Source organism: Gambusia affinis, linkage group LG18 (assembly GCF_019740435.1).
Source record: "Gambusia affinis linkage group LG18, SWU_Gaff_1.0, whole genome shotgun sequence".
Lineage (NCBI taxonomy): Eukaryota > Metazoa > Chordata > Actinopteri > Cyprinodontiformes > Poeciliidae > Gambusia > Gambusia affinis.
Window position 1 is genome coordinate 1,720,916 of NC_057885.1, and position 14,506 is coordinate 1,735,421.

Sequence of the window (14,506 nt, forward strand, 5' to 3'; positions counted from 1 at the left end):
AATTACATTGGTTTGAAAGAACAAATAAGCCCTACAACAAAGTGTAGCTTTTCAGACATCATCTAAAGTACTTAAGGAAAAATGTTTTCATTGTTGACCCAGTTGGCTATGACAAGAAATCTGACTTGGTGACCATATTTCCTTCCTTCTCTTATTCCCAATCATTTGCTTGCACTGGTAACCTCCATCTGTTTATTACTGTCTTTATAAAGGGACATACGTTACTTTTCTGTAGTGAAGGCATGTCTCCGGTCACCACAATGGGACAAAGCATGCTTGCTGGTGAGCACACACCCTATATTAGCTGTAAGCACCTGATCTAATTTATTTCTTGTGTAGAATTGAAATACTTTTCTACAATGAAAATGCACACAACACTATGCCAGTAGTGGCTTTGTGTTGCCAATTTCCCCTTGATCCTCTAAGGCCCCATGCCCAAGAGAGGGACAGAGGATCCGAGGTGTGTGACGTGTATCATTGGCTGGTTGTCAGCCGACACAGAGACGCCCTGCACTATTTCAGACCTAACAGTAAACAGACCATCTACCCATCTGTTTACTACCAGCAACGACACTGCCTTGCTAAAGTGTTGACACCCCCTAACGCAACTATTAATGGCAACAGAGTGATAAGCCATGAACAGGATTTACAGTGAGTACAGAAAGTATTCAACCCCCTTTATATTTTTCACATTTTGTTTAATCGCAGCCGTTTGCTAAAATCAAAAAGTTCATATAATTTCTCATGGAAATACACTCAGCATCCCATCTTGACAGAAAAAAGCTCAATTGTAGACATTTCTGCAAATGTATTTAAAAAGAAAAACTGAAACATCTCATGGCCATAAGTATTCAGACCCTTTGATGTGATACTCATATTTAACTCATGCTGTCCATTTCTTCTGATCCTCATTGAGAAGGTTCTACTCCTTCATTGGAGTCCAGCTGTGTTTAATTAATCTGAATGGACTTGATTAGGAAAAGCACACACCTGTCTATATAAGACTTCACAGCTCACAGTGCAGCTCAGAGCAAATGAGAGTCATGAGGTGGAAGAAACTACCCAAGGAGCTCAGAGACAGAATTGTAGAAAGGCACAGATCAGGCCAAGGTTACAAAAGACTTTTTGCAGGACTCAAGGTTCCTAAGAGCACAGTGGCCTTCATAATCCTTAATGGAAGAAGTTTGGGACGAGCAGAACTCTTCTTCAAACTGGCTGTCCAGCTAAACGGAGTAATCGTGGGAGAAGAGCCTTGGTGAGAGAGATGAAGAAGAACCCAAAGGTCACTACTGAGCTCTAGCGAAGCAGTAGGGAGATGGTCAACAATGACTGCAGCTCTCCAGTCGGGGCTTTATGGCAGAGTGGCCCGACAGAAGCCTCTCCTCAGTGCAAGACATAGGAAAGCCTGCATAGAATTTGCCATAAAAACACAAGAAACACTCCCAGACTATGAGAAATAGGATTTTCTGGTCTGATGAGACAGAGATTGAACTTTTTGACATTAATTTTAAGCGATATGTGGAGGAAACCAAAAGCTGCTCCTCACCTGCCCAGTACAATCCCAACAGCGAAAGTATGGGGGTGTTTTTTAGCTGCAGGGACAGGACGACGGTTACAGTTGAATCTAAGATGAATGTGGCCAAATATAGAAATATCCTGGAAGAAAACCTTTTCTAGAGAGCTCAGGACCTCAAATGGGTTGAAGGTTCACGTTCCAACAAAACAATGACCTGAAGCACACAGCTAAAATAACAAAGGAGTGGCTTCGGAACAACTCTGAACATTCTTGACTGGCCCAGACTGAGCCCTGACCTAAACCCAAATGAAATAATATGAACATTTTTGAGTTTAGCAAATGCTTGCAAAGAAACGGAGTGAAAAATTTAAAAGGGTCTGAATACTTTCGGTATCCACTGTAAACACTGGAGTTAATCAAACACTGAAAGAGGCAGAAAGCATCGCTACAACTGATGGCTGGACATCTAGGCTATATTAAGCTACAAACAATCACAGCAAACTATCAATAGTTGCTGGAAAATGTGCTGCAGAATATTTATAGTTGAAGCACTCTCCTGAGGTCTAAAGAAATAAAAATATATCAGAAAAAATAATTTTTTTGAGTTTGTGGGAAAATGAAGACCTAAAATAAAGACCTTTATGAAACATAAATTATATATTTTTTCCCCTCCAGGGGGTCTTTTGTGGACTCTAGTGTCCCTTATATGACAGTAGGCTGACAGGAAAGGGGGGGAAGACATGCGGCAAATGTCGCCGGGTCTGGGAATTGAGGACTCAAGGCCTCCAAATGTGGGATGCGCTATCCCCTACGCCACCACAGCACCCATAAATTGTATTTTTTAAGTTTTCTTTTAAGCAATTAAAAAATTTCTTGTGTCTTGTGATGTCAGTTTTGTGTCTTGTCTTGTGAGTTTTAGATATCACTACACCCCTTATGTTTAGTTTTCACCTCCTTTATCAATCTGCATGTACCTCCAATGATTTTATTATGATCTCATGTGATCAGAGCAGCTCTTTCTACTTGTGTGTATATATATATATATATATATATATATATATATATATATATATATATATATATATATATATATATATATAATACTCTGATATTTTTGGCATTTTTTGTAATATTGCATTAAATATTATTCTAGGAAGTGACATAATCATGAGTTTAGTGCTGTGTTACCACTTCCCAGGGTAAACTAATACTTCTGGTTCAGTTCATTGTATTTTTCCCGTTACAGTCCTGAGTGTTCAGGTTGAAGCTCTGAGTGTTAAGTTGATAACTGAAAACAGCTGGCAACATAGAGTACCAAGATGAAAATAACCCAGTTTACAGTTAAAAAGGAAGTCTCATGTCTTCCTTCATAACATTAGATTTCCATGACTCATGTTATGATATATTGTTATGCAGCCAACAATTTAGTATATTGTTTGCTGCTTAAATAACCTATCCAAACACAATAGAACAATGTGCTGCATCTGCTCCAATGGATGTCTTCTTGCCACATTTCCGAATTACCATTAGCCTCTTATTGCTGTTTTAGTAGGTTTGCAGTTGTTACACACTCTGTTCATCCAGAGTGTCATCGTTGTTGTAGAACCCAACACTCTTTAAACATCCCCTGATCTATTTGCTTTGCTTCTCATCTTTGTGGTGCTGTTTCTTCTTGGACAAAAGTTCAACACCAGATGACATATTTGGTGACTTCAAGAGGTGGAGCAATGTGTTTCAAGTATTTGACATTTGAGTGTTGGACTATCAGTAAAAATATGAGGGAATGTGACAGAAACAATGAGGTTGCATCAAAGTCAATACTTGATGGATTTTGACTGAAGTCCCTTTGTGTTTTTAGTTTGTTGGTACTGGGGGAACATTTGGTGACCAACAGCTACTGTAATGTTTCAGTAACCCAAGCTAGAACTGAGGGCCCAGCACCAAAGGAGGATTGTCACCAAACAGCAGAGAACCCCAAAACGTCTGCCTCCAAGACTTTTACCCTGTATAATGCCCTGTGTCGTTCCCACGGTGTTTCAATAACTTCTGAAGTTAATGAAACACAGTGGATTCATGGAGAGTTGGTGGTGCTGAGGAACAGTCTTTCCTCAGCACCACAGGAGTTGTTACTCCTGTAATCATAGTCTGGTAAAAATCAGTCCCTTTTTTCTTTTTGTATAGTGTAGACCAGCCCCTTGCTAAACACTTTATTTTGTATGGACAATCTGGGCCCCCAGCTATTGAAAAATCATTGCTTGCTGGAAGTGTGGGCTCTATTGAAATTTGAAATAATTCAATCTAACTTTACCCAATCACTAATGTTTGGCCGTGATGTATGTGTAACCCAACATCCTTGCTTACAACCTTTTTCTATGCACTAATTGGCATGGAGGAAATTTCTTTAAGTGTTTGAGTTCAATGTGAGAAATCCCAGACAGAGCTCTGAAACGACATAAAAATGGAGTCAGTCGTGGCAAATGCCCCTTTTTATTGAGCCTTTTTCAGGTTCTGGTTCTGCTGATGGTTTCTTCCTGTTAAAGGAGATTTTTCTTTTTGCTCTCTCCACATCCATGCTCAGAATGAGGAACTGCTGCAAAAACAACAACACATTTCATCCAGTTATCCACTGTGGCTTGTACAGGACAGTTTTTAAGTACATTTTTATTATCCCCACGTCTAACACAACAGAGAAAAACTATGTATAATTTAAGTTTTCTTGCAAAGACTACAAGGTGATAAAAAATAATACATTTAATTTAATAAAACAAGTGGGCCAAAAACTAAAGTATAGAGACAAAAACATTTAACTTTTTTTCTGAAATGTAAACTTTTACAAAGAATAATTAATTATCTGAAGCCTCTTGGCCTGAGATTGTCCGACAAACAGCTGATAATGGTTTCCACAAAGAGCCTCGATTCATAAGACATGTGGTTTCACTGTGGGCTGAAACACAACCTGCAAAACAGACATTGCTACAAACTCTTCCACCATTTTGCTCCAACTCTTTCATTCCTGCTAACCCTGTCCAGCTTTGTGTGGTAACTAAAGACATAGTGTTTCACTATTGTGTTCATATCTCTTACAATGTTTCACATTTTTCAACCATAAAGATATAGGTGTCTTACTAAATGCACAGTTTGGGCAATCAAAGAAGTCACAATTCTCTTGAATGAGCTGGAGTGATGGAAAAATCAAATCTCTAGATTTACTGGTCTGTCTAAACTCTGACCCTTACCGATGCTTTTAGCTAGTCTTAGTAAACGATATCCCAGAAATTAAGCCATGATCAACTGTTCTGACTAGATTCTCTTAATGTTAAAAGGTGCAACATGCAACAATGTTTTAGCATCATTTCTGGCAACAACTATGTCAGAAAAATCAAAAGCATTCAACTGCAACACCAGTTAAGATTTCTACCACGGTGTATTACAGGCAGTGTTGATAGAAAAAAAGTCAAAAATTTGCTTGAAATTTAAAAAGTTTGGGTTTTTTCCTCATAACCTTTTGAGCTCAGAAATGTCCTCATGTTTTCTTTATTAACCCCCAAATTTCATTGTTTTTTCTTATTTACTCCTCCTTTTTTTTCTATCTGCAATGCTCCTAATATGCCGTCGTAAATTTCACCATCACCGCAAAGGCAAACGTGCTCTCTCAACTGTCCAGTCCAAAAAAAGTAAGTCTTTGTTTCCTGAACTTTATCCAGGTGTAGGTTGGTTATTTTTATCTTTACAGTAACAACAAAACTTGGCTAGGCTTAAGAAAGTGAAAGATCTCAAGTTCAAAGTTTGGACATCCTAAAGTTCTGATTCTGTGGTAATGTCATCGACTTGATGCCCATCCACTAGACTGCTGCCAAGCACCATGGAAAGCTTATGAGTTAAGGGAGCTATTTTGAGTAGGCTTTGGAGTATGGCCTCCTGAAAAGGCATTTGACATATAGATATTTGAGCCTTGCACAGAGCGGTGGCCTGTGGTATAAATGTATGACATGTCATGATGACATGCCCCCAAGCAGTGGTATGTTATGTTATGTTTACCTTAATGTATGTACGCTTTAACGTACTGTGAAGAGATTTGTGGCTGATTCAGAACAAAGATAGGTTTGTACCGATAAAGGCAGAATGAGGAAGGTTTCTGTTAGACAAATTCACAGGATTAAGAGAACAGCTGTTAAAATGCCCTTACAAAGCAGCAAACAGTTACATGAAGCTGCTGTTTCCTCTGGAACCTCAAGGTGGAGGATCCACCAGGGGCTTGATTAATGAATATAGAAATTTTAATTGGGGAAAAATGATTTAACCAATCCTCACCAGGACAGACATTGTAGTTTATCTTTATTCTTTACAGGTAAAAAGATGGCGATGTAAATTCCATTAGGAAGAATATAGAAGTATTATGATAGGTAATATGATATGAATTTTAAAAAAGTAAAGCTACTCTGAAGTCTTTGCAAAGAGCATCATTCACGCAATTTAGGTTTTAAAAAAATAACAATTGTCGAACTTCAGCCATCTGAATCAAATATGTTTAAGAAAGGAGACTTGTCAAACATGCATCAAGACCAGTGGGGGTAAAATATCGGTCAAAGTAGACCAAAGGTCCTCTGGGAAATGTCTCAGCAAATGCAAGACTACATTTCCACCAATTCCCATTTTTTGAACTTGAGTGAATCTATTCAATGTAGATTTCAAAATCCAGCACAAAGCTATCAGGTTGGGGTAGCTCTGTTATATTAGTTCTGACATGATCATTTGTAGATTTTCATTCTTTTTTTTGCTTGACTTGTTCAGTGTTAGGACAATTATTCCCTCTGGTTTCAGATGTTCTGTAGCAGGAAGGAATTTTCTCCTTACATTGAAGTGTTGGCGCAGGAGGTAGCACGCCCCATGTTTGGACGCCTTAGTCCTCAACGCAGATGTCGCTGGTTCGACTGGTGGCACAATTGGTAGAGCTGTTGCCTTGCAGCAAGAAGGTCCAGGGTTCGATTCCCGGCCCGGGGTCTTTCTGCATGGAGTTTGCATGTTCTCCCTGTGCATGGTGGGTTCTCTCCGGGTTCTCCGGCTTCCTCCCACAGTCCAAAAACATGACTGTCAGGTTAATTGGTCTCTCTAAATTCTCCCTAGGTGTGAGTGTGTGTGTGAATGGTTGTGTGTCCTGTGTGTCTCTGTGTTGCCCTGCGACAGACTGGTGACCTGTCCAGGGTGACCCCGCCTCTCGCCCAGAACGTAGCTGGAGAGGAACCAGCAACCCTTCCAACCCCATTAGGGACAAGGGTGACCAGAAAATGGATGGATGGATGGATGGATGGATGTGAATAGAACTGTGATATATTAAGTTCAGCCAACACGTTTGATTTAGAATCAACCTTAGAATAACCATTATAACATAAGTTGAGCCAACACAATTTGCTCTACATTAGAATAACCTTAATAAATTAAGTTGAGCTAATTTGCTTTCAATAGGAGTAACAGAATTACATGGTGCTGAAATAAAGGAAAGTAATCAGGTGAAAATCCTTTCCATGATTTTTTTATGTTCATCCAAAGAGTTATTTTTTTCAGTGTGGCCACCACAGCTGTATACCAGTAGTATACCATAAGTTGGAGATGTTTTTCTTATTTCTTTTTTTTTTTTTTTTTTTTACGGTGTATAGCAACAGTGTTCATGTAGACCAGGGGTCACCAAACTCGGTCCTTGAGGGCCGGCATCCAGCACGTTTTAGTTCTCTCCCTGGTGGCACCACCAACCTTTTCAGCATGTCAATGTTCTACTTAGGCCTTCTAACGAGCCATCATTTGATCCAGGTGCGTTAAACCAAGGAGAGAACTAAAACATGCAGGAGGCCGGCCCTCGAGGACCGAGTTTGGGGACCCCTGATTTAGAGGCACTTTTAGATGTGTTTCAAGATGGGCTGCTGCTGAAGGTCCTTCCTGCCACAGCATGATTCTTTGAACACACGTGGATGAAATGAGTAATGAAAACATTTAATTTCCCTTTGGGATAAATTACCAGCAAATCAAAGTTCAGATTTGTCAAGTTGAACAGACAGTACTTTAAAAGAATTATTTACACCCCTTGAACATTTTCAGTTTTCAATGTTGTCAGGTCTCTGTGCATTGCTGTGAAGTAAATGGAAAATAAGTAGTTTTCTAATTGTTTTCCAATAAAATGAGAAAACAGCAAAGTACATTTGTGGCCTTTACTCTGATACTGCTATAAAAGCTTTTTATAATCAGAACATAACTTCAGCTGCTAAATCCAGTTTGGTGTTCTGATTATGGCCTCAGAGGTTTGTTAGAAAACACTGGGGAATAAACAACATCTTGGAGACCAGGAACCATCAGGCAGGTCTGGGAGAAGGTTGTGGAGAAGTTTAAAGCAGAGCTAGATCTGTAAATGTCCAGCATGTTTAAACCCTAAAGACTCTCTAGCTGGGCCTGCAGAAAACCATTTCTTTCTATTTCACAATGATGCATCACTGTGTTTTAGAGTATAACATATTTGTCATGAATATTATACACCAAATGATCACACCATTGGTACTTATGGAGAATAACGAGGCAAATTTACAGCGTTGTGCAAACTGTGGACAAAAATGGGATGATAATTGAAAATAAGAACAGTGTTCAGAATCTGCACTTGGCAGATGGTTGTTGAATCATTATATTTAATAAGGAGAAATGTGTTTTGTGATATGATATAGTTTAATATTCAGTACCCCATTTTTCCTCTCTCATGATGATGCTCAACCTGTACATCATTATTTATTCACTGTCATGATTGTTATATCTGCTACTGCTACATAAACCTTTCAGCATGAGCTGTAAGTAACTATTCCTGTGTTCTGTGTCTCATGCAGTGTTTCAACAGCAGGCTGTACTCAGCACTCTGGAGCAACAGAAGCAGAAGATGAAACAGGAAGGAGGTGGTGCCGTTGCCTGTCACAACTGTGGGATTCCCTGTAAGGGGGAGGCTCTCCGTGTTCAGAACAAACACTTTCACATAAAGTGTTTTGTCTGCAAACGTATGTAACACCCACTTCCTACTGTTCCCTCCAGTCTGTTTCCACACAAACAGGGCCAAGCTAATCCATCTGTATGCTGACCGTGTGCCATGAAATAGAATTCGGGTTAAAGGGTTAGGGTGTGTGTGTTGGGAGTGTTAACTGTAGTTGCTGTGTGTGCCCTTCCCTGCCCTGACTCTCACCATAAGGTCTGTGTTACACATTTGTTGTTTTCAACATACACTATGGTTACTAAGCAACAGAGTGGTTCTTAAAAATAATGACAGTTTCATAATGTTTATCACATTTAACTCGATTCTGGCCAGCAGGCCCCACCATCTTTGAGCCTGTGGCCACAGAGTGAGGCAACAGCTTTACCCAGAATGCCAAGTAAAGCAATAATATTTGAAACAATATAGCAATAATTTGGGTTCTTAAGCCTGTCATAAAAGAAAGAAAAATAGGGATTCATTTTTCAGTCAGATTCTGACCATGTTATTCATTCCTTTGTAGTTGTTGGTTTCAACTAAATATTTAATTAGTAAGCTAAATATTTTGTTTGCCACCTAAATATTTACACTGAAACTAAATATTTAGCTAGTAAGCTAAATATTTAGCTCCAAACTAAATGTTTAGTAAGCTTCCTAAAGATTTTGTTTTTTAACTACGCCTCTCTTTCTGCTTTTCTATAACCATGCATCACATATGCATGGCCATAGAAAAAAATGAGGGTTGATTTAATAGTTTCGCTAACTAATATTTGATGTTAGTTAGCAGATATTTTATTTGCTCACTAAATACTTAAGTTTGAGACAAATGCCTCAAACTAAATATTTAGTGAGCAAGCTAATTTAGCTTCATTCTAAATATTTAGCTAATATCCAAATTCACTTGCCGATAAGCAGAAGTAGACTCTCAAAATAAAAGCGGAATCTTGAGAACATCTAGAGTAGCGTCATAAATTGCAGTGGAGAGGTAGTGAGACTAACGCAGAGGATCCAGGTTGTTGCCATGGTTTTGATGGTTTTTAATGAAGAAATAATTCAAAAGTTCAGAAATCCAGGCAGCACAGATGAACTGACTAAACTAAGCTCAGAGCTGGTAGCAACTGGAGACAACTGAAACAAAACGACAGACTTGCCAGCAGACAAGCAGCCAAACGAGACGAGGACCCGACAAAGACACAGAGTCACAGGTGGCATTAAATACACTGAAAGAGAATTTCTTTCTGAGCAAGAGCAAGATGCCTCTGGTCATCAGTAGTATTATACAGAGAATTCAATCGATAGAATTGAGAGTTTCTTGACTGGAGGTAAATTTTGAAATCAATGCAAGTTTGGAAAATGAACCGACTCTGCCAATGTCTCATAACAACAAACAACTTCCGAGCCCCTCAGCAAGCAGCTCACTCCCCTGGAACTGCCTCGGGGCAAAGCCAAAAAATAAATCTCCTACTAGACAACTAATAGAATCGACTTCCCACCTAGACGGCATAGTCAACTCTGGGCCAAGACTTCCCCTCATCTACACCTTCTGCACCAAAGATGGAACATCAGAACATCACCACCTTCATTCACTTCAGTACCAAAGACTAATCAGCCAGCTTGGGTTGTAACACATCTGTCATTTCTCCACTGAGGTGCCTTGATACAGCACTCTGGGAACAGCCTATTTGTTCAGAAATATCTTTCTGTGTCATACCCTCTTGCTTGAGGGCGTCAATGATGGCCTTCTGGACAGCAGTCAGGTCAGAGGTCTTACCCATGGTTGGGGTTTTGAGTGATGAACCAGGCTGGGAGTTTTAAAGGCCTCAGGAATCTTTTGCAGGTGTTTAGAGTTAATTTGATGATTAGGTTCATAGCTTGTTTAGAGACCCTTTTCATGATATGCTAATTTTGTGAGATAGGAATTTTGGGTTTTCATGAGCTGTATGCCAAAATCATCGTTATTAAGACAATAAAAGACCTGAAATATTTCAGTTAGTGTGCAATGAATCTAAAATATATGAATGTTCAATTTTTATCATTACATTATGGAAAATAATGAACTTTATCACAATATGCTAATATTTTGAGAAGGACCTGTATAACAGAAGTTGAGGCAACACAATTGCTTTACATTGGAATAACCGTAATAAATTAAGTTGACCTAACAAATTTGCTTTAAATAGTAGTAACAGAATTACATGGTGCTGAAATAAAGCAAAGTAAACAGGTGGAAAACCTTTCCTTGATTTTTTTATGTTCATCCAAAGAGGTATTTTTTCAGTGTAGACACAAGTGCTGCACATTAGCTGTTGCTGTTGCACTATAACGCAAACATGGGACTGCTGTTCTGCTCATGTCTGTCTGTCTGTGTGTCTGTCCCTATCAAATAAACTTAATAACAATAATACATTGAGGTTGAATGTTAGCTATTAGAACATCTTAATGCTGACTTAATCCAAAACAAAAAGGAATAGAACAAAAAAAAAACCCTTTTTGTCTAGTAATTGTGTATTATTTATTTAATAATGTGTTTTCATCTGATGGGTTTTTCATTCTATTGTTTGTATGAATGGGAGCCACAGACCACCATATAGTTTTTCTTTGGGCTCAAAAAAGTATTTATCTAGTACAGAAAACATCCCTTGGAATGCAAAAACTGAAAAAACTGAACAGAAAAAAATCAAGGAAGTAACTACTGTACATTCAAAGTTTAGCATGTATTTACAGTTCTGGGATAGATGGTAAACATGTCACTTCAGACATAACTCCAATTTAAGGATGATAAATCTGCACTCTGTTATGTTCATGTCACATCTGATCTGAACACAAACATCAATAAAAGCCAAAAACTCAAACAGGGATGTTAACTGGAGTTAATTAGCTATTAGCTTGTGAGAGTAACACGAGAGTAAAAATGAGTGGCTCCTGTGATTCATCTGTTGTGTTCCCATCAACTCTTCATTTGGTACTCAGCTCACAAAAACTAGAAAATGAACTTTGTAAAACTGCACTTTATGAAAAAAAAATTAACTCAAAATGATATGGTCAGGATTTGGAAAGAGTTTAACAATTTACATTTCTTGGGATGTGGTTTGATGAAAGAATGACATGGGGTGTACACATTAAAAAATAATCGATAAATGTAGGAAGGTATTAAATATAATGAGGTGTTTAGTTGGAACAGAGCTGATAGAAATTCATTAAAAGCAATTTATACTGGATTAATTAAGACAGTCTTGGACAATGGATGTACAATTTATAACTCAGCAGCAGATACAAACCTCTATAAACCTCTAAATATCATCCAACATCAGGCTTTAAGAAAATGTACTGGTGCTTTTAAAACATCTTCAACATTACAGGTTGAAATGGGAGAAATGCCTCTTAAAGTTAGAAGGGATCAAATATCTTTAAACTACTGGTCAAATTTACAGGGACAAAGAAATTACCATCCAACATGAGAGGAGCTTAAACTGGATGGGAAAAAGAAAAACAATGAAAGAGTTTTGGATGAATAATAAATTCTAAAGTTAATGAAATTCATTTAAATCAATTAAATATGTGTCAGACAATTCCATGACCCACAATACCACTTTGGATACTTACTAGTGAAGTAGACTTTTTATCTTTAATCAAACCACTGATAAAAAAGAACAATCTAGAAAAATCACTACTGCAGAATTACAGGCCGATCTCTGACCTCTGACCTCCCATTCATCAGTAAAGTTATTGAAAACGTGTGTAAACAGTTAAATAGCTTCCTATTGATAACCAACCGCTTTGACTCCTTCCAATCTGGTTTCCGGTCTCACTACAGCACAGAAACTGCCCTCGTAAAAGTGTTCAATGACATCCATATAAATACGGACTGTGGGAGAACCACAGTGCTGGTTCTGTTGGACCTCAGTGTTGACCAGGACATATTACTGAATGGACTGGAGAGTTGGGTCGGACTCTCCGGTCCAGTGCTTAACTGGTTTGAATCTTACATAAAGAACAGGGATTTCTTTGTTTCAATTGGAAACTTCTCATCAAAGAGGTCAAAGGTCACATGTGGGGTACCCCAAGGTTCAATCCTAGGACCCTCTTATTCAATATCTATATGCTCCCACTAGCTCAGGTTATAACAGGAAATAATATTAGCTACCATAACTATGCAGATGACACACAGCTCTACATTACGATGTCACCAGGAGACTCAGAACCCATCCAATCACTGAACAGATGCTTAGAACAGATAAATGTGTGGATCTGCCAAAACGTCCTCCAGCTGAACAAAAACAAAACTGAAGTTATTTTTGGACCTAAAGAGGAACGATCTAGAGTTATAGATCTAGAGTTATAGATCTAGAGTTATAGATCTAGAGTTATAGATCTAGAGTCAGTGCACAGCTTCAGTTATTACAACTAAAAACCAGTGATCAGCCCAAAACCTGGGAGTAGTGATGAACTCTGACCTGAACTTTCAGAGCCACGTAAAGACAGTCACAAAGTCGGCCTTCTATCACCTGAAGAACATTTCCAGGATTAAAGGACTAATGTCTCAGCCAGATCTAGAGAAACTCATCCATGCGTTTATCTTCAGTCACATTGATTATTGCAACAGCGTCTTCACAGGTCTGTCCAACAAATCAATCAAACAGCTGCAGCTGATCCAGAATGCTGCTGCTGGAGTTCTCACTAAAACCAGGAAGATAGAGCACATAACACCAGTTTTAAAGTCTCTCCACTGGATCCCTGTCGCTCAAAGAATAGACTTTAAAATACTGTTGTTAGTTTATAAATCACTGAATGGTTTAGCACCACAATACATTAAAGATCTGCTGTTGTTGTATCAACCTTCCAGAACCGTCAGCATGCAGAGTAGGGATGCAGAGAAGAACCAGAACCAGAACCAAACGAGGAGAAGCAGCATTCAGCATCTATGAACCAAAAATCTGGAACAAACTTCCAGAAAACTGTAAAACAGCTGAAACACTGACTTCCTTTAAATCTCAACTAAAAACCCACTTGTTTAGAGTTGTATTTGAAACGTAATCAATTGCAAATTTATTGACGGAATCTGACTTGATGTTGTGTTTTAATTGTTGATTCTATGTTGCATTGTGTTTTTGTGTTTGATTTGATGTAAAGCACTTTGAAATGCCTTGATGCTGAAATGTGCTATACAAATAAAGTTTGATTGATTGATTGATTATTAGAAAATAAGAATACAGATAAATTTCTCATTATGAAGAAACATATCATACAAGAATACTTAAAGCAGCATTAGAACTATGTACAAATATACACAGATGCATCAAAAATACAACTAATAGGGTAGGAATAGCATTTATTGTGCCACAGTTTCAAATTAAAGTAGGAAAAAGGATTATATGATGGAGTCTCGGTTATACAGAGAAATATTTGCTTTATTTTTAGCAGTTCAGTGGATGACTATTAAAATCAATCATCAATCAGATATATTAGGGTATATAATTAAAATACAACAAACACTTAATAGAATCAATATGTTGCAGCTAACAATAAATTTTATATGGTTTCCAGCACATCACGAGGTTGAGGGAAATGAAATGCCAAACAGGATGGCTTAGGAGAGTTCCAATCGGGTAAGGTTAGATATTAATGTTACTTTCAGTATAACAGAAATTCAACCTGGAAAGACTCACACAGAGAGAGAGTAGAATTAGAAAGTTTAATTGCCAAATGAAAGTCTTTGGCGCTCAGACCCAGCTGGTATCTGCTGTCAGAGAGAATGAGCTGCTGTGTATGAAGATTAGAGACGTCTTCCCCCCTTGGGCCTGGACACTGGTGGTGGAGAGGATGCTGAAGACTGAATGGATATTAAAGAAATCTCAAGCTGAAGGCGGAAGAGGGGTGGAGGAAGGTTGAAGCGCGGCCAAGGAGTGGAAGCAGATGAACAGCTGGACCTCATCAAGAGGGCGATGCTTGATGATCGGAGGAGGAGATCATCACTGATAGGTTGGAGTCGAGGCGCA

The 14,506-nt window shown here is 38.5% G+C and overlaps 1 protein-coding gene across 13 annotated transcripts in view; it reads left to right on the forward strand.

Annotated features, from left to right (window-relative positions):
* ablim2 (actin binding LIM protein family, member 2) overlaps positions 1-14,506 on the forward strand; it is a 109,175-nt gene that overhangs the window by 21,681 nt on the left and 72,988 nt on the right. For all 13 annotated transcript variants that reach the window (XM_044097144.1, XM_044097142.1, XM_044097147.1 and 10 more), the window contains exon 2: positions 8,377-8,541. In XM_044097144.1, the coding sequence (XP_043953079.1) occupies positions 8,377-8,541 (165 nt within the window). The remainder of the gene's footprint in view (positions 1-8,376; positions 8,542-14,506) is intronic.